General features: G+C 44.4%; 1 protein-coding gene across 1 annotated transcript in view; it reads left to right on the top strand.

Moving 5' to 3' along the window:
• The window catches only part of LOC147632904 (U3 small nucleolar ribonucleoprotein), a 47,905-nt gene extending 28,031 nt beyond the window's left edge, over positions 1-19,874 (top strand). The window contains exons 2-13 of the mRNA XM_086807819.1: positions 770-828; positions 939-1,032; positions 1,156-1,263; positions 1,375-1,512; positions 1,684-1,752; positions 1,848-1,889; positions 16,092-16,160; positions 16,259-16,330; positions 16,436-16,489; positions 16,578-16,716; positions 16,856-16,983; positions 19,147-19,874. Of these exons, the coding sequence (XP_086663945.1) occupies positions 770-828; positions 939-1,032; positions 1,156-1,263; positions 1,375-1,512; positions 1,684-1,752; positions 1,848-1,889; positions 16,092-16,160; positions 16,259-16,330; positions 16,436-16,489; positions 16,578-16,716; positions 16,856-16,983; positions 19,147-19,233 (1,059 nt within the window). The 3' untranslated portion in view covers positions 19,234-19,874. The remainder of the gene's footprint in view (positions 1-769; positions 829-938; positions 1,033-1,155; positions 1,264-1,374; positions 1,513-1,683; positions 1,753-1,847; positions 1,890-16,091; positions 16,161-16,258; positions 16,331-16,435; positions 16,490-16,577; positions 16,717-16,855; positions 16,984-19,146) is intronic.
• Positions 19,875-26,389: the final 6,515 nt, after the last annotated feature.

A 26,389-nucleotide genomic window follows, 5' to 3' on the forward strand; every position in this document is an offset into this window, starting at 1 on the left:
TCTTCAAAAATGGCGTGAAAGTGAGTTTATTCAGATAATGGCTCTTCATTGAACCATAGGGAAGGCCTCTTTTAATGGTTTAGCCAGATGACTATATCAACCATTTGTTTGCACCAAAGAGAACATTGTTGCAGCTAATGAGTTTGTGAGAGAACGAACATTGTTGCAGCTAATGAGTTTGTGAGAGACCTCCAGGTCGCAATTGAGAAAGTGCAGGCCACATTGAAGAAATTATGGAAGGGGTACAAGAAATCAATCAACAAGCATGGCCGGCAAGTGGATCTTGATGGAGGGGTTTGCTGTTGCTAAATTTTGAGAAAGCAAGGCTCAGGAAGATGTGAGAACAGGATACATCTGGTACTTCTCAACAGGTATTACATGAAGGAGATGGATGAGGAGGGCATGTATACCTTTCGTTAAGTATCACGGGCATAGTTGAATATTCATCAGGATCAATGATGAAGGGTTTAGGTTGGAACTACCATAGTTCATCATGATTCACAGTTTAATTGTTTGGATCGCTTTTGCAAGTTCTTTTATGGTATTCCATATCAATTTTCTAATTTCACTTTATACAACAGTTGATAGACAGATTACGGCAATACATTTATATATTTTATACGATAGTATGGAATTTATGCTTTGCTTTTGATGTTGTGACTAGATTATGAAAGACTCTATGATGCTATGTTTTATTCTAAGTTTTTGCTTTGCTTAGTGCAACTCCTTATGCAACATTTGAAGCATGTGGAGGAATTATGTGCTACAGATGGATGATGTACGAGAAGACATAGAAGATAACATGGAGAGTGAGGACAAAGAATTGAAGTGCGTTTCCATGTTTTTCCTTTCTATGCTTCTGCTGGACTCCTCTATATCGGGTATTTTAATATGTTTCTTCATCTTTTGTAAGTTGGCTAAGGCAGCATTGTTTCTAGGTATGATGTTTTTTTTGGAGGATCAAAGAAAAAAAAGGCAGATGGTGTGTGTCAGACAGATAAAATTGATCAACCACAGTCTCCATCAACACAGGTTCTCCTTGCTCAGTTGCTTTCTTTTCTTTCAAAGGAATCACCTTTGACATGATCATGGGGCACTTTCTTTCCACGTATTTCACTCTTTAATCATATCTTTGAATGTGTGTGATTTTTGCAGTTTGAACCTCTGACTGCACATGAAAAGCAACTTGCAAAGGTTGAGAAGCGCATTGAGCAATTGGAGAAGGCAAATCTTGACTCAAAGTTGTGGACCATGCAAGGAGAGGTAATGTCTTTCCTCTAGTTTATAGATGTTAATCGTGAGGGTAAAAAACTGAAAATGAGATGTTATATGAAATTGATACTGCCAATATTTCACTTGCTTGCTTTTGCGTAGGTTTCAGCACTTAAAAGGCCAAAAAACAGTGCTCTGGAGGTGGAACTTGATTTCGAGCACAATGTTCGACCACCGCCAGTTATGACTGAGGAAGTTACTGCATCTCTTGAAGATTTAATTCGGAATCGAATTGCTGAGGTGATAGTTTGTAATGAGCCTCTTTCACTTTTGAGATTTGACTAAAAAATTATGCAATTTATTTTCTATCAAAAAACATTTGATTTTGGTTACAAGCTTTCTTTCTTCGTTTGAAGGTATTTTCCTTTTTTTGGCGTCAATGTGAGGGGATGTGTGTTTCTTTGAGTGCAGAATAATTTTGATGATGTCCAACAGAAACCTTCTTTGCCACTTTTTGCACCTAAAGAAAAGATGGAGCTGGTATCACTATGCTGATTTTTGTGTTGAAGTCCCAGTATTTTATCTTGAGATTGTTTGAAATGATACTGAGCAAGATTCTCTTTTTTATTTTGTAGGATGAAAAGAAAAGTCAAAAAGGGCTTGCTGAGCTTTATGAGGTAAGCAAGCATTTAAGTATGTCGACTCTCATCTCATTCTTAGTGATGGATGGTTAAAAGCAGGTCCGCATGAAACATTAGTCCTTCTATACAATCTTTTTTCCTCCGATTGCTTTGTGCTAAACACTGAGACGTCCACGAAAGATCAAAGGATCTATGCGACTGAAAGTGTTACAATTTATTTACAGTGACTAAATCACGAAAAAACATTAATAACTATCTAGAACTGATACAAGGATATAATGTGATGTGATCAATGTGGATCCTCGGCATTAGTGTGCTGCATAGAGGCTCTCCACCTCCACTGCTTGTGGAGTGGCACTCCTGTGTGTCTGGAGGATCTCTCAAGTCTGAAGCTATCGAGTGGAGTCTAGCTCGCTGCACATGGATCACTTTGTCTAAGGGGACACCTCGGAGGTGGGGTGGCACATGGGCTGCTATTGTGTGCTGCCTGATCATTCGGGTAGGGGCATCCGGATTAGAGCTCTCTTGTGGTCGCCTTCGTGGGCGTCCATCTTGGGTAGAATGAAAGAAACTCGTGATGGAGGGCTGTAAGTTATATGGGGTTTGTGTCTGTGCCTTCTGCATAGCTGATCTCTATGGCATGTAGCTCCATTAGGTAGAGTCCTAGGCATGGATGGTTTGGGAAGTCAATGACCCTGAAGTGGCAATGAAACCTCTTTTGTATTTCATAGTACGCTTGGGCATCTGATCCTACTAATGAATGGTGCACTAATGTAGAGCCAGTGTGTCACATAGCACTTCCATGCAGGGTGCATGTGACATTCCCTCCTGCTTGGCGACAGGTTCATTGCTTCCAATTAATCTTCCAGGAGCTTGGGTTACTTGGGGAAGAACTCTTCGTTGAGCCATACTGCTTCATGGGTGCCTTGGTCTTGAAACTTCATGTAGAATTGTCTGTCTTTGACCAGATCCATGCTTCCACCCGTGGAGGAGAATCTGTTTAGGCTTAATTACTTCGGCTTCGTCTACCATGTCCGGTTGTTGCTCATTTGAAATATCCTGCAAAGCTGGACTAATGTAGGGCTTCAACCAAGAAACATGGAAAACATTATGCATAGTCCAACTATCAAGAAGCTTAAGCTTCATAGAGACATCATTGATCTTTTTAATGATAGGAAAGGGTTTGAAGCTGCGAAAGGATAATTTTGGACAATGTTTGCAACTTTGCCCACTTGTTTCAGTCTTTGCTTCATAATGTGAAGATATAAGTAGTCCCCTTTTTTGAAGTTGGCATCTCTTCTTGATTTGTTGGCTTGCTTGGTGTATGCTTCCTGTGCGTTGGCGAGGCGCTCTTTGATAGACTCAATGATTTCTGAAAATGTTTCAGTGGTCTTGTTGGCCTCCAAGGAAGGTGATACCATTCTTGTCAGAAGTGACGAGAAACGACGACCAAATGTTGTCTCCTATGGAGTTAGACCAATGCTAGATGAATGAGTGTCGTTGAGGATGGCCTGAACCAAAGGAAGATAATGCTCCCATTCTGACTGCCTGTCATGGCAATACGATTTGAGAATATCAAAAGCTAGTTGATTGTATATTTATGTCTGGCTGTCTGTTTGCGGATGGAATGCACTGGACAGATGCAACTTGGCCCCAAAGTTATCGAACAATGCTCTCCAAAAATTTGAACTAAACTTGGGATCCATGTCTGATGTTATTGTCCTTGGCAAACCTCCGATGGGATACCGATGGTAGATGAACAGGCGAGCGATGTCTTCAGCTGTGGCCGTTTTGTGTGCATGGGATCAACATGCATAATTTACTAAATCAGTCCACAATGGTCATGCATTGTGTTCTGAGATCCAAATGCAGAGGTCCAACAAAGTCCATACTGATATCTTGGAAAGGACCATTTGGAACCGGTAAAGGTTGAAGTAACCCTGCCTGTTTTGTATGAGGTACCATATTTGACATGCTTGGACATACTGATAGACTCCCCGTCTCATCTTTGGCCAATAAATAGAATGATGGCTCAAGTTTCTCTAGTGTATTGTTGATACCATGATATTGTCCCTTTTCTTGGAGAATGCATAGCCGGTTCTTGTAAAATAACCAGCCATCATGAATGGTGTAGTGACCCGGTTCTCACGCAGGGCCAATCTAAATTGAGTCCTGAATTCCAAAGAATCCTCGTATTGGGCCTTTATATTGTTGAGATCTTTTGCTTGTGTAGGGACAGTTGAAGCACGAGTACTTCAGCCAAGTTTGGCAAAAGGAGTTCACCAATAACTCCCTCCTGGTCCACACGACCACCCCAAACCAATAGAACCCATTGACTCCAAACCTGAACCCCAAAAGCTTTGTTGCTCTATGCGTAAAGCATGCAACAAGGAGTCAGTGCTTGCAGAGAAAGAAGCCAAAAATTTGATTGAAGAAGAAAGCGCAAAAGTAGAGGAGACTAAACAAGTTCCCAAACACTTCAGAACCTTAAGATGGCTGATCATTTTTTACAATATGACTCGGCCCAAAGGACTCACAACGGAGAGCCAAGGACCTCGTATGATGGTCCAGCCAAGGTGAAAAAAGTTAACGTGGTAGGCTCGAGTGAAGACTCAAGGCCTATCTACATTGGGGATGACCTCTCGGCCGAGGAGGAAATAGAACTCGTCACTGAAATCTAGGATTGCTTCGCCTAGAAGTATACAAATATGAAGGGTGTACCTCCCGTGGTCAAACATACCATTCCTATGGTAGATGGAGCGAGACCGGTCAAGCAGAGAGCTTACCCCATGAATCCAAAATACTCCAAGACGGCCTGGGAAGAAATCGATCGACTCATAGACGCCAATTCATCTATGAAATTGAGCACACGGAATGGGTCTCACCCATAGTGATAGTGCCCAAGAAGAATGGAAAGGTGTGAGTGTGCTTGGACCTCAAAAAGGTCAATGCCACCACTATTCAAGATCACTATCCTTTGCCCTTCATAGATCACTGTCTGAGATCACTATCCTTTGCCCTTCATAGAGCACGTGCTCAAGAGAGTCACAAGGTAGGAAGCCTACAGCTTCCTAGATGGGTTCTCGGGATATAACCAAGTGTTGATCGATCCAAAAGATCAACACAAAACAGCCTTTGCAACTGAATGGGGAACTTATGCATACCATGTCATGCCCTTTGGGCTAACCAATGACCCCGGCACCTTCCATCATCTAATGTGCACAGCCTATAAGGAGTATCTCCGAAAATTCCTTTAAGTCTTCATGGATGACCTTTGTGTTAATTCTACGTGGAAAGCACACCTCGAATGTTTAAGGAGGTGTTCGAGAGATGTAGGCGCTACTATATTTCCATGAACCCTCTCAAATGCCAATTCTAGGTTTGGCATGGCATCATCCTGGGACATACTATCTCCAAACAAGGAATCTCCACTGATTAGCAAGGTGCGGCTCATCCTTGAGCTACCACCACCAACCAAGTTTAAAGGAGTCTAGCATTTCATGGGACACGTTGGGTACTATTGGTGTTTCATTTTCATGTATGCCGACATAGCTTGCCCCCTTTACAGACTTCTAATCCTCTTTGAGTGGAAAGAGGAATGCCAACAAGGGTATAACACCCTAAAGAAAGCCTTAGCAAGTGCTCCCATTTTGAGGTCCCCCAATTGGGACATCATATTTCATGTCCACTTTGACGCCTCTGCCTTTGCAGTTGGGTGTGTGCTAGCTCAACTTGGTGAACACAAGATTGATTTCCCTATTAGCTTTGGCAGTCGTCGCGCCAAGCAGAACTAAATTATACCATTACCAAGAGGGAAGGGTTAGCGTGATGATTTACACGGTTAAGAAGTTTCGCCCATTATCTTCTGGCAACCAAATGTATCTTCTTTGTAGACCATCAAGCTCTTCTCTATCTGGTAAACAAACCCTGCATAACTAGAAGGATCACCCGATGGTACGTGATCTTGCTTGAGTTTGACTTCACTTCTGTCACCGCGCACAGAAGGGCTCACAACATGTCTTGGCATACCATATGTCACACATTCCCAATGGCGAGCCGCCCGGTGGGAGTTGATGTGACGATTTACCAGATGCTGCCTTGTTCCAACTGTGCTTAGTTCTGGAATGGGGGGAGGAGGTTGCACACTTCCTCGCCAATCGCCTACCTGTTGACCCACTCCTCCTCAACAAAGACCAAGCAAGGTGCCTCATCAAAAAGGTGTCCCTCTACCAATTGATTGCAGGCCAACTCTACATGAAGGGGAAGGAGAGTTATTAGACACTATGTCCGAGAGGAAGGCGAGTATGTCTTCCTTTGAGAACAAGATCACTTTGCTTGTGCTGGGGGGCACTTCGCAGTAGATATCACTGCTTGCAAAGTCCTCACAGCAGCAGGGCTATGGTGGGCCACCTTGATGGCCGACGTAGTCGAATATGTTAAGCAGTGCAACAAATGCCAACAACGAGCAAAAATTCCACGCTTTAAGGACAACATGCCATTGAACCCCGTTGTGTCCTTGTAACCGTTTGAAAAATTTTATAGAACCCATTAGTCTAGCAACTCGATTTCATTGTAGCCATGGACTATTGCATGAGATGGGTCGAAGCTAGGGATTTCCATAAGGCTGACACACGATCCACTGCCAAATTCCTATATGAATCAGTGATCACTTGCTTCGGATTCTCTCTTGAGATTGTGAGCGACAACAATGCACACTTCATTAATAAGGTGATACAATTTCTCTTACAAGAATTCCTACAATGGACTCCTATAAATTTTGAATTGTGCCTTTCTGATTGAGAGCATCAACAACGGGGTTATTTGAGCCACGGATGTATTCAATCATACGTCCAAATTGTTGGAAGATCTGACTCCATCTGGCTTGTATGTCACTCCATTGGACACTAGGCATGGTCTGTAACCATTTTAGTGCTTGGTGATCTGTCTTAACGGTAAACTCTCTCCCATAAAGGAAGTGTTTTCAATGCTTAAGTGCTGTCATCACCCCCAATAACTCCTTGTCATATATATAATAATTCTTTTTTGCATCATTTAATTTCCGGCTGTAATAATAAGCCATTGGGCACCCTTCCTGCTAGAGGACAACTCCTATGGCTAAATTGCTGGCATCGGTGGTTACCTCGAAAGGATCATCCCATGAAGCCAATTTGAGAACCGGAGACTCAGAGGTCACTTTTTTCATTGCATGAAATGTCTCGAGTGCTTTTCGCGTGACGGACACTTTTTGACGACGAGTCTTCACGCTCTTGAGCAGATCGGTTAGAGGAGCTACAAGGTCGGAAAATTTGTCCATATGGGTATTGTATGCTTAGCAGAGACCCACGAAAGAGCGGATCTCTTGTGCATTCTTGGGAACATCCCATTCGAGAATTGCCCTTACCTTTTCAGGGTCTAGGCTAATCCCGTCAGAACTGATGACCTATCCCAGATACTGGATTTCTTCTACGCCAAATTCTTCTTTTTTGCATTGATGTAGAGTGCATTGTCTTGGAAAAGTTGCAAGACCTGGTGGCATGGCAACCCAGGCAGCGTAGTGCGGCCATCCCGCCCCCCCCCCCTCGCGTTTTCTGTGCCCCTTGTCCCTCTGCGCTTCGCGCCCCCCCCTCCGCCTTCTTCCTGTTGCTCCTGCCCCTCCCCTTGCCCCTCTACGCTTCATGCTCCCCCCTCCACCTTCTCCCCGTTGTTCTCCACCTCTCTGCCCCGCCATCGCAGGTCCCCCTCCCCCGGGCCCCTCATCTTCTCCGTCTGCGCTCCCACTCTTCACGAGTCCCTCCTCCCCTGCCTGCGCCCCTCTCGCCTCTCCGCCTGGGCTTCTCTCTCTCTCTCTCCTCCTCTCTCCCCCCTTGCCGCCGGTTTTTTCTTCCCCTCTGCATGCATTCCCCTCCCCTTCCCTCTTCGCTTTCCTCCCCTCCCCCCATCCCTCCGTTTGTGCCTTTTGTCCCCCCCTTACCCCCCTCTCTGCCCACGTCCCCCCCCCCTCTCTCTCGTCTTTCCTTCCTTACCCTTGTAGCCTCTCCTTCGTTTCCTCGTCGCCTCTATCGCCTGTAGGTAGTTCTCTCTGCTCTGGGGTTTTTCTTCTTCGACAAGTCTCGGCTTCATCCCTCAGGAGGACTCCATGGCAGTTGCTCCGTCATCCCCGAATGAGGCTGCCGTTACTTGCTTATCCTTTTCGGAAGCTGCCTGTTGCATCATTGGAGGCATCCACTCTTGTATGCAAGATTGTCGGTAGCTGCCTGGCACGCGGACAGCTCAGGGATCTTCTACAGGCCAGCCTCATATGTGGGCTTGCAAAGATTACAGACATTCATTGTTGTATGCAAGATTGTCGGTAGCTGCCTGGCACGCGGACAGCTCAGGGATCTTCTGCAGGCCAGCCTCATATGTGGGCTTGCAAAGATTACAGACATTCATTCTCTGGGACGTGGCTACTATCAAGTTGAGTTCGACTCGCCAGTAGCATCAGACCGAGTCATGTAGCTCAGCTCCGTTGCACTGCGTACGGCCTAGGCCTTCTTTGCATGGTGGCAACACGGTTTTGACCCTGCGTCTGATCCACTTGCTGGTATGTCGGTCTTCCCAGTGATGGTCTGCTTCCTAGGCCTTAGGAAGGAATATGTTCCTCTTCTCCCGGTGATCAGTGGTGCCATCGGGAGAGTGATGGAATCCCTGCCCACTATTGCCTCAGCTCTTGCACGGGCATATGGGATTCCATCCCTTCGCATCTGTGTTACCTCGCCGGATTTTGTGCCTCATGTTATATCTATTCCATGCTTGCGCGGTGAACCTGTTCTTGAGCGCGTGGAGTATTTCGGCCTTCCGGTCCAATGCTTCATTTGTAGGCAGATGGGACATCTAGCCCAAGCTTGCCCTCGGCGTCAGTCAAGGAGACCGCCTCCCATGTTCCCCCCCTCTCTTTCCCTTCTTGATTAGATCCACACCAGTGGGTAGAGAGAGAGGCAGGTTCTTAGGCGGTGGGGCACCAGGTCTCCACTGTGGACAACCTAGCGGCCGGAGGTTGGTGGACGGTTGGTACGTGCTTAGGCCGTTAGCCGACCACCAGAGCTAAGCGCCATCGTTGCACGCGCAAGGCCGGTAGATTACAGGAGGATTTGGTTATGTCAGAGAACCATTTCGAGCATTTATTAGAGCACCCACCCACTAGCGACGGGTCCCCTCTAGTACCTGGGGACTCTGGCAGGAGAGCCCTCACCGAGGAAGCAGCAATGGTCATCTCAATCGGCTCAGAAAAACAGTGAACCAAGCAATGAACGGAACTCGCCGGCAGTCTCCACTCCAGGTCGGGGGTTGCTAGGGGTCGACGGGAGTGCTTTGGAGAGGCGGAGGGAGGGGGGATGGCGGGCTCTGATGAGGAGGACCGGGCAAAGGGAACTACTATAAGAAGAGTCAGAGCCGAGGATGGAGAGGGAGGGGTCGGGGGAGGAGGCGGGTGGGTGGGTGGGGTGGGGTGGGGGTGGGGGTGAGGGTGAGGGTGAGGGTGAGAGGGTTGCGGCTGGGAGTGATCCAATGGAGAAGAAGGCTGATGGGAGAGGCTCGCCGCGGGCTCAATGGGGTCTACCGGCTTCACTGGGCATCGAGAGCCGGGAGAGGAATCACGACAAGGAATCAGCCGCCAAACCGGGGGAGCGGAAGGGCCCCACTCCGTGGGGCCCCCCAAGATGTTGGGACAGCCTGTGGATGATAGTTTGTTCCGATGTCTTCCGGCTGAAAGGACAGATATGTTTGAGGATATGTGTGGTTTTTCACCACTCCATACCCTCTATGTCAGAAAATGGCGCGGCGGTCTTCTCTTTCCCCTTGAGTGCAGCCCCTGGGACGGAGTGGGACTCGGAGTTGGTGATCTCCGCCATCCAGGACAGGCAGTTGAGCTCTCTCACCATCTTCACGACCTTCGCATCACCGACGTACTCACCCACCTATGGCCACTGGCTAGGATGGAGCTTGGAGGATCAAGCCACAGAGACCAGGACGGGGAGATGGCAGCCTCTAGGCTGGAGGTGTTGCTTTTTGTGTTCATGCATATTTCAGTCTCGCAGTACCTCTCTCCCCTTCTTACAGGTACCTCCATTGTGATCGATGGAGTTCAGAGTATGCATACTCTCACGCTCAGACAGAGTGGCATCACATGGAGGACAGGATCCGCGCCCACTTGGTGCGCCTTCGTCCTAGGACAGATTGTGATTATTCCCCATCTAAACCCTCGCCCAAGACTCTTTGAGTGGAGGGCGATTCCGCTAGTTCCGCCTCCCACAGAGATTGATTGCGGATAGTCCCATGGGACATTCTGGGTTTAGGGGGGCCTCAGTGCTTTTAGAGACGAGGCGTCCTTAGAGGAGAGCTTCAGAGAGCCATAGTTGGGGGACCTATCGACATTCTTTTCCTCTAGAAGCATCAGAGTGAGAGCCCTATCATAAGACTGTGGCTCAAAATTACGTACAGTAAACCTAATGTTTGTATCCAAACCTCTAATGAATTGTTTCAATTTATCCTCCTCGTATATACCGAACTGTTGTGCTGACGTGGTTACTTTATTAGCATTTTGGGAGAGTTTGTAAAACTCATCCTCAAGGTTGGTTATGTACTGTGGAGGGAGAAACCTTTTCTTTAGGTCGGACACAAAGGTGTCCCATTCATACTGTGGAGCCCTTGTGTACGGGTCTACATGTAGACTTGACCAATGCTGCCACCAAGTGGCCGCTTCGCCTGAAAGGTGAGGTGCGGCGTGCCACCAAGTGGGCTCGATCTTGTGGATCTGAAAGCTTAGCCTAAGGAAAATATGCGACAAATTGATGAATGAATTGTAAAACTGCAACATGATCACACTTACCATCATACTTAGTGAAGTTCGGTTGAGCTCATATGATGGTGGTGGATGGGGTGGTGGAGGAACTTGTGCCTTGGTTCGCCAATGTAGGGAGAATAGACAAAACATTTGCTTGCATAGCGGCTATCAACTGCTGATTTTGGAGTTGCATAGCCTCATGATGAAGCCTTTCGCGGGTAGCTTGGTCTACTACTTTTGGTCTTCTTCATCCTTGCGTTTAGCTTCCTCGGCCCTTCGTTCATCCTCACGGCGAGCTTCTTTGGCTAGCTGTTCTTTGTGCCGTTGTTGCTCCATGAGAAGAAACAAATTTTCCAATTCTGAGAGCTCTTTGGGCTTTTCTGCTGCTTCTTTAGCTTTTTTAGCTACTACGTTGGCTTTTTCAGCCTCTTCTTTAGCTTTTTTTCTTGTGCCGCTTCTTCTTCTTTGGCTTCAATTTGCTACCGTAGCAACATGTTTTGCTCCAAGAGCAATATGATGAAATCTTCATTGCGTGGTGGAAGCGTTTCTGTAGGCGGTGTGTCTTCCCTATAGAACTCCTCTTCAATATCTTCGTTGTAACTTGGTGACGATGTCTCTCCTAGCATTGTGGAGGCCTGGGTGGTTTTTCCCAACTGTAGTTTTACCATCCATGGAATGCTCTCACTTTCGGGTAGCCAAGTTAGGTTACAACCTGCAGCTCTAATACCAATGTAGCATGCAAGAGGTTGATCGTCGTAACACGCAACAAAGCCTTATTTAAACCTGTGAGTCGGTGCAAGTCCACTTAGAGAGAGAGAGAGAGTAGAAGAGGAGAGAAAGCAAATAAGAGTTGACACAGTATTGGGTCCCAATTTACCCATTGAAGCCACGAAGCCCCCCGCAGCACACCCCCCCGCGCCCCCCCCGCCGCAAGCAAGAGTATTGCTTATATTAATATTTGGAGAACTTACAATGAGTATGAAGGATGACTGAGGATTGCCAGACACAAGGACGATGTAGACCCAACGCAGGCTGATCCAAATGCTGTCCAAGCTCCTTTGAATGGCTCTTCAATGACCACTATGCAACCCCAAAACTGACGGATGCACATATGCTGGCTGAATGCCAAAGACTGACGGATGCACATATGCTGGCTGAATGCCGAAGATGCCCTTCGTGGAGACTTGAGAATGCTTGGAACTGATCATGACTTGTGCTGAAATTGTTGAAGACCTGAATGATGGAATGGGAGGGATGCACATGCTTTTATATGTACAAAAGCCAGTCGGTTCATTGAAGCCTTGTCGGCCAGTCCCTTGTGGACAAATAATATTATTCTAATGCTTTTTAGTGCTGGCCGACTTTGTGCTGCTCACGACTGGTTCTCATCCTCCTGCCATGCTAGCCGACTACTACATGCACTATTTGACAAATTCTCCAAGTGGGTTAAGAGGATTGACATGTGTAGACTCTCTATGGCTGAGAAGACTGACCTATGTAGCTCGTGCCTGACATGTCCCAGACTGGGGCTCACAATGGAGCCACGGCATACGACAAAATATTCCTAAAAGGTAGATCCTACGGATGAATGGTGCACTGATGTAGAGCCAATGTGTCACATAGCGCTCTAGTGCTGGGTCCATGTGACATTTTCCTTTTGAAAGAGCCTGCAATGCATGTCTCACCTCATCCTTTGAGAACGGGGCATCCAATGAAGAACACATATCATATGTGATAAGTTTGGACATGCACTCCCAAACTTTCTGCTGTGCAACATCTCTCGATGAAGAGGGGGCCTCTATAGAATCTAAAGCAATATTTGATAAAAATCTAATGGAGTATTTCCCACCTTATATGACTCAATCTAAAACTTTCCTTGTGAGTCCTACAAGTAGCTCACACATTCCCCACTATGGGTAGCCCCATGTGCTGTTGCATTTGCCACCCATCTGTACCCAAAAGGCCTCGTTTGCATGAAACGAAAACTCAGCCTGCCTATCCATGGCAATTTGCAGCTCTGCTCTAACAGTAGACAAGAGGTCTTGGATCCAAGGAGATTGTGGATTATATTGGCTGGTCCTCTCCAGGGCTAATGCGGCTCTTTGTCCAGAGTCGTGATCATCACATGACCTCCGAATCTCTCTGACCTCATGTGAAATCTCTCCATGCAAATAGAGAGGATACAGAGACACAGGGGGATGCCATCTGAGTCCCCAGCTCCCCAAGGCACAAAACAACCAGGCAATGATCTAACTTGGTGGTGCGAGGCATGATAGCAATGGTGTCTCCTCTATCCAGACCCCAATTACCTATCCAATTATGCAAAGATACATCAATTCCCACTTCTGTGGTTATGCCAAGAGTAAGATAAAGAGTTAGGCCTCCTCTGGAAGGCATCCTCTGTCAAATAGTCCTTGTCATAGAAGGAGAGTGTGAATCTCTCTCGTAAGGCTCTCTCCAAGGGGTGTGTTCTGCCCTCACAACCACCCCTTTTGTCCGAGGGTTGCTCAACCATGTTAAAATCCCCTCCAACAATCCAATGATCTACCTGGGGGAGGAGCTTTGTGATGGTGTCCCAAAAGACCACCCTGTCACCTCTCACATAGGTGCATAAATATTCAAGATGTCCAATTTTTGACCCTCATGCATGATCATAATCCACTGTGCTCTAGCAGGTATGATAACACCATATCCAATAACATCAGGCATTAGTGACACTGCAATTGAAATGCACATTGCATACACCGGTCCCATCTAAATGCCCAAGACCAATAAGTGTAGCCAGAAAGAATCTTACCAGATTTACCACATTGGTGCCTATCCAGTCTGTGCTATTGTAACAAGAGCGCATCCATAGTTCCACTTGTAACAACAGGATGGAGCTAGTCCTTCATGAGGTGCTTCCTATTGCGGGTGGGAAGCCCCCCAAGACCCTCCACATTCCATGAGACAACAATCCTCAAGATGTGGTTTTGACCCTGGACCTAAGCAAACACTTAGCCGGTGTCTGTGCCCGCCTCTCATAATGTTGAAGGAGGGGGTAATACTTGGAACAAAGTCCAATGTCTTCCCCATATCGAGGAGTCTGCACAGTCTCTGCTATGTGCACACTACATGAGCACCTTGCAAGGCATCGTCAGATACATCATGTTGTACATCTTGCAAAGCCTCGTGAGAGAGGGACATGTCCTGGAGTGCATCTACATGATCCTCCATGCTATGTAAATCTTGCATACTGTCCAACCCAAGCTGGGAGGACTCAGTAAAGTCATTCTGGCCTGATGTATCATCTGTCTGCGACGATGGCTCAACAACCTCATCACTCTGACCCGATACATCATCTTTTTGCAGTACATTGTCTTTGGGTGATGCATGATCCTGTGTCTTGGCATTCTCACCAGGTGGGTGGCCATGAGAGGCGACTCGCCACTCCTGGTGGAATGCTGGCAGAGACGGAGCCTTAGGTTGTGTTGCTTGAGAGGCACGTGTGCACCGTCTCTTACGACCCCTAGCCCTAGGGCAATCCTTGCAAAGTCCCTTTCATGGTGACAGACCCGGCACTAGCCAGGCCTACCTGCAATCTCCATATGTTGCTTGAATGGACCGTTAGGTCCCGAAAGCAACTCAAAGTCCTCAATAAGCTCGCTGTCATGAGCAAGCACCATAGCCTTGGGGATAGCATCTTGCCGGTGCAGTGACCATTTGGGCAGCAGCAGAGATCGGCAAGGCAGGGATAGGGGGCATCTCTAGGACCAGCCCAAAAGCTGACCCAAATTCCAACGGCCTCCAGCATTGGCCATACACTTGGGAATCTGAGGGTAAGAGGAAAGCGGTTCTGGTCTTCTTCAACAAGGTCGAAATAGCTTGTGTATGGTAGGAAGAACATCTTCCTCCGGCCCAATGGGAATAGGCTTCCCTTCAGCACGTCTGAGGTTGCTTCCTGAGAATTGAAGTCCACTTGGAAGAAACCTCTCCCAAGCAACCTCACATTTTTGAAGTGGAGTGCGAAGTCAGAGGGCAACTTTGCAAGTACCCAATCACAGGCATGGAGATGGGACGGATGTTACCCGCGAAGATTTTGGCAACGAGGGTCGTCTTGGTGTCTGTTTCAATCTCGATGAAGAGGGTCGCATGCTCAACTTCTGTAAAATTAATGGTTCGTCCGGCCCCGTGGGGGTGGGTGGGGGGATGATGATTAGCCATGATGCTAATTTGAGCGAAAAAATGCCGACTTGAACGCTGAAAAACTTTCCAACTCCGAGGTTAACAGGAAAAGAAGGGGGAAGGTCCAAAACCAAGGCCGGGCAGCAGGCCGAGGTAGGGAAGCAAAAGAGAAGAAGGGGGGGCAGAAGGGCTCAAAAAGGGGGAAGGAATGGTGGGCATAAGGGCTCAGCAGGAGGGGGGGGTGTGGGGGCAAAGCAGGGGCGCACCGAGGAGAAGGCATGGGGGGTGCAGTGCTCCAGCATCTGGGGAGCTCATGATTATGCATCACAATTTTGAATGAGAGGACACTAAATTTCTACCTCTTTTTTTTGTGTCGCAAGCACTCACAAAATGACAGCTGTTTTAGTGGATTTCTTGAAGTTTCTTGAAATTTCTACTTATTTGTTGTACTAATTTATCTATTTGCTACTTCCCTTAGTGCTAGGCTTTGTTATGGCTGAGTCTGCCTTGCATCTCCGGAGGTTTGACAGAAACTCAGTACGAAGGGCTTTGTGTGAATATATGCTCTCATGTGTGTGTGTGTGTGTGTGTGTGTGAGAGAGAGAGAGAGCATATCTTGATACAGAGATCTACACCCACTATTGGACACTGATGACGTTAGTGGGGATGTCGTAGTATCTAGTCCATACTATGTATAATGGAGTTGATAGTTATATAGTCTTGTGGGACTACCATGAGTATATAACATGCATGTTCCTAAAAGGTGAATTTGGACATGTTCTTGGATTCATCTAGGTATATAATTCAGCCGTATTAGCGGACATGCAGATTTCACATTGTGAAGTTTTCGTCCGAGTTGCGGCCAGTTGATATTGTGCTAATTCTTTCTATCTTTAGCGGTGCATTTGTCCTATCAACTACTTATTTGTTGTACTAATTCTTTCTATTTGCTATTTTCCTTAGTGTCAGGCTTCATTATGGTTGAGTCTGCCCTGCATCTATGGAGGTTTGACAGAAACTCAGTACAGGGCTTTGTGTGAATATATGCTCTTATATGTGTGTGTGTGTGTGTGTGTGTGTGGAGTGCGTGTTGATAGTTATATAGTCTTGTGGGTTGACTACCATGAGTATATAACATGCACGTTTCTAAAAGGTGATTTGGGCATGTTCCTAGATTCATCTAGGCATATATAAAAACATTTTATTTGTTGTCTTCAATTGGAAGAGCTATTCTGATGGTTTTGAACTTTCAGGCTGATTACATGCAAAAGACTGGACTCGCTCCTGTTTCTACCTCTCCAGCAGATGAAATAAGGAAAGAGGTATACAGAGTAACATTTTGATATTGAATCAGAATTTTTTAATAGTTGTACTGTTTTTGTACAGAGGTGCATACTATTTGTGTCTCTCTCTTTGACAGGCTACACAGTTGTTTAAAGCTTTGTGTATCAAACTAGATGCACTTTCTCACTTCCATTTCACTCCCAAACCGGTATGCAATGCTATGTTTAGCTGGTTGTAAATTGGTTGTTTGTTTGGACAGTGCCATCAAGCTTGTGTATGAAACTATCGTTATTTTTCTTTCCTCTGTTCAAAGGTTGTAGAGGATATGGCTATGCGGCCAGATGTTCCAGCTCTTGCTATGGAAGAGGTTAGTCAATGATATTTGAATGTCATGTCTGTGGGTAAATTTGGAGCTGAAATAAATGCTATGAATCTTACCATGAACTCTGTCACAGGTGGCTCCTTTGATGGTGTCAGATGCACAAATGCTTGCTCCTGAAGAAGTTTTCACAGGTGGAGTTGTAAAGGCTGAAGCAGAACTAAGTCGCGAAGAAAGGAAGAGGCGTAGAGCCAGAAAGAAAGGAAAAGCAAAAGGTATCTTCTGAATCTGAATTTTGCAAATGGAATTGCTGTGTGCTTAGTTGCAATTTTATGGATTCATAAAATGAGTGTGATTCAACTCTGCTAACACTGGATTTTTGGCATTGTTACTTCCCAAATCTATTGTGTGCAGTTGAGAAGAGACGGAAGGAGTTAAACAAAAAGCCAGGCCTTACAACCAAACAATCAGAAAACTTCAAAGGACCATCTTTGCAAGGAAAAAAGAAAACACAGCAGTCTCATTATGCGAAGTCTACAAAGGTGGTTATAACTGTTTTTTTTTAACACTTCCTGAGAATGATATGATCAAGTGCTTTAATACTTGTTGAGGTTGCATATATCTAGCATTTTACATTCAAATCCCATTTATCTGTGTTGAAGAGTAGGACTGTAGAAGGGGAAAGAGTTTTGCAAGAGTAGATACAAGATGATAGCGTCAATTTATGTAAAAAGTGTAGATTGACATCCCTTGACCTACCTACTAAAATCCAATTCCAGTATCGAAACCTTCATCAAGTGTGAATGAAAGAAATGAGTAACTTCGGCGGGTTACTGAGGAACACAGCCCTCGCTAGGAAGCACCCAAATCCCATCTCATCCTTCCATGGTGGGGATAGGGCAGTTTTAAGCTAGAAGCTAGATGCATGTTACCAATTTGATGCTGGCATGTGACAGCAGATGTCTTTCTAACAAGGGTTCTTTGCGGTTCTGTCAAGTGCTTGTGCTGTGGGTAAACTTCTCAGTCAAGAGTTCCCCTCCATTGTTGATCAGGAGTACAGGATGGACTAGGATGAAGGGGCAATGATAGGGGGCAAGGGTGCAGGCCTGTGAATTGACAGGGGATGTGATATGGCCTACTTGAGAAAGGTGAACATCAAGAATTTCAATGACTGACATTTTGGATTGCTTGGAGGGCTCAGCTTATTTTAGCCAAGATCTCTTCAAAGGCTTTGCATCCTGAATGCTTCCAAAATTGGATTCGCGCAAACAGCCCATAGATTTGTCCAAGTGTGGGCCCAAGGTTGATGTGAAAGCATAGTCACATGGAACGGGAACGGACAGATGGAACTGGGGGTCTATTCTGGAATGGGAACGGGAGCCCAGAAAGAAAATGGGAACAACACGTCATCACCATATGGCTACCATTTGCAAGCTAAAGAGATGCAAGGGCATATATTGGCAAGGCTTTTAGATGCAAGGTCATACACCTCTCATATGATATGATATGATCATAGAAAAATACAAAAATTCTCATTTACACAAAAATTATACCCAAAATGCCTTTAGCCAAAGATGCACATTTGCGGAATGAGAACGGGAACAACACAGGTTATGGAACACGTTCCCTCGTTCCCAAGGCTATGGAACGGCATTCCATGTTACTATGTGTGAAAGGCAAGGCTCTGCACATGTGTTCTTCTATTGGGATTATGCTAAATGGCGGAAGTAAGTTATGGAGGCATGTCATGCACCTCCGTATTCTGGATGTAGAGGTATCTTGGCTACTGTACATGGTGTGGTTAGATATTTCTTTTTGGCCTCGAGTACAAAAAGATATAGCGGACTGTATTGAGCTTGATCTGAGAATATGGGCAGAAACCTGAACTTCTTGGCTGCATATCAACTATAGAGGAACGGATAGCAAGATATCACATTCAATAATTTTGGAAATGATCAAATTTATTTTTTGGAGAAAAATTCAGCATGGGAGAAGCATCAATCGTTGTTGGACCAATGCCACGGTACATACCCTAGAGTAGATCGTTGATGGAAGGGTGGTGCTCCCACCAATTATCAGAACAAAGAAGGAAATTTATCCAGCAGATGAGTATGTAAGAGGTTTTGGCAGAGTCTCAAGCAAAACATAAGAAAGCTGTGGTTAAGCATTCTGGATAGATGGATCTTAATTAGGGAAATGGGGTTTCTCCCCAAGCTCAAAAAGAATTTAAGGAATAACGCGATGAATCCTTAGCTGCAGGTATAATAAGGCTGTTAAAATCATGGAGAAGATCAATTGTGTGGCTAGTAGACTGGAGCTACCTAAGCATTGCAGGATTCACAATGCATGTGAAAGCATGACTGTTTACATGGCATTGACGTTGTTTGGATTTATCTGCTTCTGATTTCTTCTTGAGTCTGGTAAGAGCATACTTAACTAGCATGATGTTGTTGTATATGGGTTTTGCAGGGATGGGTTAAAGCTAAGCACAAAACGGAATAAGTTAATTTATTGTTTTATAATGGGTTTTGCAGGGATGGGTTAAAACTAAGCGCAAAACTTAATAACTTTTTTTTGTGTATTCAGGTTATGTTTCAGGGGGGTGGGGGTGATCCTACTTTTTGACTTTCAACTTTCTGCTAGCAAAGACTCGACTTGGTCTGTTAAGCTCCCACATTCTTAATGCTTGATTTGATGTGTTTCAGGTGTTCGATCAGCTGGATCAAACAAACAAAAATGGAAAAAAGCTGGTTCAATCTCAGGATTTCCTTGTCCCGTTTCTTAAGCTTTAAGTTACAAATGATTGTAAAAGGGTTGAAATGTCGTGCAGCTCTTCTGAATGTTAAATTGAAGCATAAATTTTGATATTTTGGTTCCAAGTAACCAAAGATTCCCTAAACAATCATGTGGAAACACACGAGCCTGCATATCTAGTTGGTAGTTTTGTTTGAGAGCCAAACCAAAGCAAAGGTTTGGAAAACCTTATGTTCAAAGCATCAAAAGGGACAAGGAGCGGCTAAATTTCAGGGTGTAGACGAAAGAAATGAAGAGGAAGACTATCACTCTTCCATACGGTCAGCAAGTGGTGAAGCTTCAAAAACCCATGATTTCCCACCAAAGGAGCATTTAAATACAATCTCTCCAAGAGATCACAAAGGGGATTTTAGAACAAGCAGCATAACAAGTGAGTGCTGTTCATGTAAATCCTACAGCAGATTTCTACAAAGCATTAAGCACTTGTATCTTGAGAAACGGAAGATGCAATTTTGCTGTACTAGGATTTTTATATAACATTTCAACAAGTAAATGCTTGGAGACTGCATGCTATCAAGAGTAAATTATTTCACACATCAAGTAGTCTGATTTAAGAAAAAAAAAGTTGAGCAGTTTCTTTTTTCCCGTCTTTTCTGTGCACCATATCCTTAGGTTGAAGGCTCCAACGCTTGATGCTTGACTGCTGAATTATGAGATGATGGATGGAATGGTGCAAAGCAAGCCTATTTATACTAACTATTGGCTGGTCGGTTGTCATTTAATGCTGGCCGACTATAGCATAAATTGCTACACGACTTGTTCATCATGGATAATGGAATTAAATGCTGGAAAATATGGAAAAAATGCTAATAAATATCTTAAGGTTTCTGCAATGGTCTATGTGCAATGGATGAATGATATGCAATATACAAAATGCTTTCTAATGCAAACCCTAAGGTTGCTACAGACTCTACATGCATGAATGATTCTCTCCAAGTGGGATAAGGGACTTGATTGACTAATGGAGTGGATGCAAACAGAAAGCAATTTATCCTTGTAATATTCACAGAAAAGTGCTAAGGTTTCACATCTCTTCCCTGCTCACCCTCAAACGAAGCTAGAGATGTTAGTATTTTACTCTTGGAAGACTAAATCAATGTAGAAGTTAAATGCCCTTTCAAAGGCTGTGGATAGTTTTAACCAAGATAGAACAAGCACTAGTTACCTAAAAGCACAGTTGTATGAGTCTCTCTTTGACAATCTATGTTTGTATGTGCTGCTACTAAAATTCTTACACGTCAATGATTTCTAGCCAAGTTGAGTCTATGTTCTTTTATATGCTATGCAAATGGCGTGGGTAATCAATCACTGTACATGGATATGCTTTTAGAGCCTTTTGTGTGCAGTGATGTATGAGATTTTTGGCTTAGAGGATTTTTTAGATTTGGCAAGGCTTTTGTTTGTAAGATTATCATATTTGTGTGCTAAGATAGAAGTTGCTATAATTAATATCTATATACACACAATAGCATGTTTGTACTTGTGCTTTTCATTCTACCTTTTTCAATATAAACTTTCGGGTCTTCTTTATTTTGGGCTTTGATCATTTTCAACAAGTAATCTTTTGTTATTGATAGAGAATCCATGCTTATGGGCCATCACGTTTGTGGTGATGGATTTTCAAAGAAGAGGGTCGTACGCATTGATCCTTAGAACGTCTTACATGCGAGAAACAAAGGTGGTTCATGATTGAAAACTAATCACATTTATGTATGGAAAGGCAACATGTCTTTGAAAATAGATATAAAATGGGGAAGACATCCCTTGGGTTAAGGCATTCATGTCGATGAGTGGCATAATTGCTTGGACTGTTTCAATAGATATTTGTAGAGTATGCAATGCAGAAGCTCACATCACGTGAGTCAATATGTGTAGAACTTGTAACATGTTGGATGTTGAAAATGAGGACCTAGAATATGAGCCTCTTCCAAAGTCTAATCACTCGGAGAGTTGGATTTGCATTTTGGTGACCATGGACACACTTCCACATAAGCTTGGGATAAGATTTGTATGATTGGATGGTACCGATATCACGTCCATGTTTGTGCTAGAGGTGGAACTTGCTTGCCTTGAGCTATAGTTCCCAGAAAAGACCACTTAGTTGTGTGGCTAATCTTGGAATGTAACTTTTTCATTATTGTTTTTTGTGATACATTATCATGTTGTTTGTATCATTTTGCCACTTGAAACTCCTTGCCGATCTATGTTGTTGTCCAGCTCTTATGTGTCTCATCTATATACAATTTTTGGTTTACTTATAGTGTAATACATCATCATCATTGTTAACTAGGCCATTTATAATGTTAGTATTCATAAATGTAAATGCACCACCCTCTCTTTTTTCAGTTTGGATCATTGAGATCAAACCAATGTGGTTTTGATGGCTAGTGTTGTATTGTAGTGTGTTGTTTGGCTCTGCGAATACCCATCTATTTGGTGTCTAGTAGAAGTGTGTATATAACATAAAATGTTCTATATCATTATGGTAACCAAGGTTTTGAGGCAAAAAGTGATTGAAGACTCACATGCACCATCTTTTGTGTCATGTGCAAGACATGTGTAGACTATTCCCAGGTCTCATGAAGGGGCAACAAGATAAAGAACTAGGTTAGAACTAGATTTTGGAGCATATACTCCTAATATAGGCAGCAGTGCCTTGTGGAGGGGCATAGGAGACTATCGGCTAGTCCATGAGGTATCCAAGGTACTATATAAGGCATGTTGGCTCATTGGTTTTGGTATTCAATCCCTCCTTGGGATTGGATCTTAGAATAGAAATTAGATTAGGGTGGTTTTCTATCTTTTCATGAAGGTAGCCAAGGGCTATAAGATTGTACATCCTTTTTGTACCATATGAATATACTAAATACTCGGCTATCTCTCTCCCTCTCTCTTTGCTATCTTATGAATGCATTTTGTATTAAGCATGTTCCAAGATGGTGTTTAGGGATGAAAGAAGACTCCCAGAGCTTTTGCATGTGACATTGGTATCAGAGCTTCAAGCTCATTCTGAGATATTGTTGTTGCTCATGTTCCACCCTTACTCCATCGCGCATGGATGAAACCATCGCCCATGTCTTGATCTTTTGGTAGCAACATTGTTTCAGCATCTGGCTCAACAAGGCTAAACACTGATTTAGTCCTCCCAGATGAAGGTGCGTAGGTCCAAGGTATAGGAAAGTGCATAGGTACAAGACCCAAGGAAAAGAACACAAGAGATGGAAAAAGTTTCTAGGAGGTTGGTTGGTGGTGTTTCACAAGGCCCAAGGGGAATGGCAGTCTTGTGAGTTGGGTGCCACTTGGGACATGCCAAGAAAGGCTTTCATGCAACGGTTCCAAGGGACGATGATCCTCTAAGGAGTGGAGCGAGAGTGCGAGACTCAATACTTAGGAAAGAAGACCACAGACAATGTTTAGGGACAGGGCAGGAATGGAAAGGGGATAGGATGGAACATATGCACAAATCTTCATAAGAGTTGGAATGGATTTTGAGTTTGGATTGGGTTTTTAGTGAAAAGATTGCAAAGAAGGGAAAGATGACAGGTTGAGACTTCGTGAAAGAGAGAATGGGACGATGACAGACATCCAAGAGGAGAGATTGGAATCCCGCCGTCAAGTTTAGCAAAGGGCAATGTCATGTGCAAGACATGTGCAGGGTTGATCCCAGGACTAATCTTGAAGGGCAACAAGATAAAGAACTAAGTTAGAACCAGATCAGGAGCATGGGATACTATTTTTAGCAAGGGAATGACTGGTGGGGGACAAAGGGTGCTATCGACTAGCGCATGAGTGAGCAAAGGACTTATCGATAGCAGCAAGAACACATGGTTTTTTCCAGGACCTGGCCGACTGTTGTCCACTAGCTTATTCCAAGGCCTATATAAGGGAAAGATGCTTATAGTTTTGTATTCATTCAGTCTAGCCAAGGACTGGATCATAGACTAGGTGTAGTTAGGTGAACTTCTACCTTTTCCAAGATAACCTATGGCTGTAGACTTGTACTTCCTTTTTGTACCATATGAATATATTGAATACCTCTCTCTCCCTCTTCTCTATCTTGTATATGCATTTTGTATCAAGCATGTTCCAAGATGGTTTTTAGAGATGAAAGAAGACTCCCAGAGCTTTCGCATGTGACATTGATGTCATGTGCAATACATGTACATGGTTGATCCTAGGACTAATCCTAAAGGGCAAAAAGATAAAGAACTAGGTTAGAAATAGATCAGGAGCATGGGTTGTTGTTTTTGGCAAGGGAATGACGGGTGGGCAAAGGGTGCTATCAGCGGTCAGTGCATGAGTGAGTAGAGGACCTGTCAGCCACCGCAACAAGAACACATGGTTTTGTCTAGGACCTAGTCTGCAGTCAGGCCATTCCACTAGTTTATTCCAAGGCTTATAAAAGGCCAAGATGCTCATCGTTTTTATTCATTCAGTCCAATCAAGGATTGGGTCATAGACTAGGTTTAGTTAAGTGAACTTCTTCCTTTTCCAAGATAGTCCATGGTTGTAGGACGTATACTTTCTTTTTGTACTATATGAACATACTTAATACTCAGCTATCTCTCTCTCTCTCTTCTCTATCTTTTGTATGCATTTTGCATCAAGCATGTTCCAGATGATAGATAGATCATGAATGTGTGTTGTACAAAGATGATAAGTATACCCCAAGATGGATGTATACTAGCACTGGGAAAAAACCTCCTAAAGAGGGAAAAAATACCCCAGCTGGTCCTAGTGTCTTCACACACATCACTACCAAATATGGCTACAGCATCTCCCACTACATTTTCTCGTAGATCTAAAAATGAAATGGGAGAGAAAATTGGCCATCCTCATATGTTTCTCAAAAAGCTTGGTTTTCGTGAGAAAGTATCGGAAGCTTTGGCGATTTGTCTTTCGGCATCACACAATCTTTTTCTCTTATATGTAAGGGCATGTCCCTCTTGATTTAGGACAACTCCTATGTAATTGTTGCCACATGCATCACATTCCACAATGAATGGTTTTTGTTGCTAGTTGAGAATCAAAAAATTGGCACAGACATAGAGCTTATGGAAAGCATGAGTTTTAGCTTTTATCAATTTAATCACAACCCTTTTCTTCGTCAGTTAATGCAATGGCAAAGCAATCATGGCAAAAAGATAATATGAACCTCCTATAGTATGAACATAAACCAAGAAAATTGCAAATCTCATGAATGGATTTGAGTTTCAACCAATCCTTAATGGCTTGGATCTTCACAGGCTCCATTCGTATGTAGACTTTAGGGTTAGGGATACACATGCCTAAGTAAGGAGGATAAAAGATGTTCATGGTTGTGGTGTAGATAAAGAGAGAAAGAGAACAAGGCTTGGATTATTGTGTAAAAAGTTTATGGATGAGGAGCAGGTGGAATGACACAGAGGTTGCCGAAGAGAAGAGGAGGTCGCCATATTAATCCACCTTGAAAAAGAAATCTCAACGGGCTGAAAATTGGTTGTCGTCGTTTCGTTTCCCAGAGGAGTGGGTCCGAGAGGTGTATAGGGAGTCTACTCCGCTTCTCATAGCCAGGTTCTTATTCAGGGTGCTAGAGGTGACAGATCTCCTCTTTCACACTAAGTTCAGCAGGGGTGACAGATTTTCACTTCCACACTAAGTCTAGCAGGGGTGTCGTTTAGCACCTTGTCGCTTCCTGCTCATCGGCTAAGGTCATGAGCAATTTTCTCTCCGCCTAGGAGACCAGGGATAGCCACATGGCATATATAGAGAGTTCAATGCAGTGAAGCCATCAAAGGCACCCTCACCCCGCCAGCGGAGTCTATCCAGAGCATCTGGCTCAATATCATTCATACCCTTGAAGGTTAGTGAGGGCAGCTTTAGGGCGGCTTAAACCGCATTGAGGAAGCATCGAGAGGCCTTCCTCAGGGTTAACTCCCCTATGTGAGGCCGCTAGGGGATCACTCCACCACCACTTGTGTTGTCACCACCCAAGTGGAGATTCACAAGCTAGGTAATGAGCAAGGAAGAAGGGAGCTATGGAAAGCTCTACCTCCACTCAATGCGAATGTGCATGTGCATGCAAGAGGGACCTTGATAGAAAGACAAGAGAAGGGAGAGGAGAAGAGAAGCTAGATTAACACCATCTCCTCCATACATAGACAACAATCAAACAAGCAAGCATTCACAACATAAGCATGCAACCATAAGCTCAAGAGAGCAAGAGAGAGCAAGAGAGCAAGACTCAATTGAGACAAATGGGATTGTCTCTTTTCTTATTCCATAAAATGACATATACATGAGCTCACTTTTTATAATGGCTGGCAACCCATTTACAATTGGGGGTCCAAAATTGGCTTTCTAGCTCTATATACATCTAGTGCATTCCTACGGCCGGCATTACACAAGCTGTAAGCTCGGTCATCCCATATATCTTTTATTAATAAGCGCTTTGTGCAGTTACAAAATGATAGGTTACAAGAAGCGTCACCATGCTTGAAAAATGATGTTAACCGGAGTGGTTAACATACCTCCCTCCCTAATTCAGGTCCTTCCTTAGAGCTAGCAAAGGATCTAACAGTAGTAGATAGAGTACGTCCCAACGAAGTTGCGTCACGAGGTAGGATGTGGGGGGCTCGATGGAAGACTCAGTAACTTGTCTAAGGTTGTCTCCATCATATCCTCAAAGGTTTGGAGGCATCATGTAGGCATCCACTGGATGCGCTTGTAGTAGCCAAATAGTTGCTTCAATGTTGGGACTTTGTTGATGTCGAAGGCCAAGCCTTGACTGCCTTTGTGGTAATGGCTCTAATCCGAGAATGTCTCCAAAAGTGTGATGATAATGTGGAAGAACCAGATTGTGGCTATGATGGCAGGATCTGGCACCTACTGAGATGAAGTCATGTAGGTGCCTGAGCATGTTGGCTTCAGTGCACAGGTTCTGAGGCATCAGAGGAGCGAACTAGGGGAAGTTGTAAAGGAGTTTTGGAATCTTGGTTTGCTCCTCATGGAAGAGATTACATGCCCATCGCGGTAGATACTCAGGGTTGATTCTGAGCTGGCGCAACGCCTTCCAGTACTAGTCCCAGATATATGGTTTGAGAAGAAATGGACGCTGCCAAGCCCGGCTGCTCATCCATGAGATCGAACGTGATG

Source organism: Cibotium barometz, chromosome 13 (assembly GCF_041138505.1).
Source record: "Cibotium barometz isolate CiBa-2024 chromosome 13, ASM4113850v1, whole genome shotgun sequence".
Classification (NCBI taxonomy): Eukaryota; Viridiplantae; Streptophyta; class Polypodiopsida; order Cyatheales; family Cibotiaceae; genus Cibotium; species Cibotium barometz.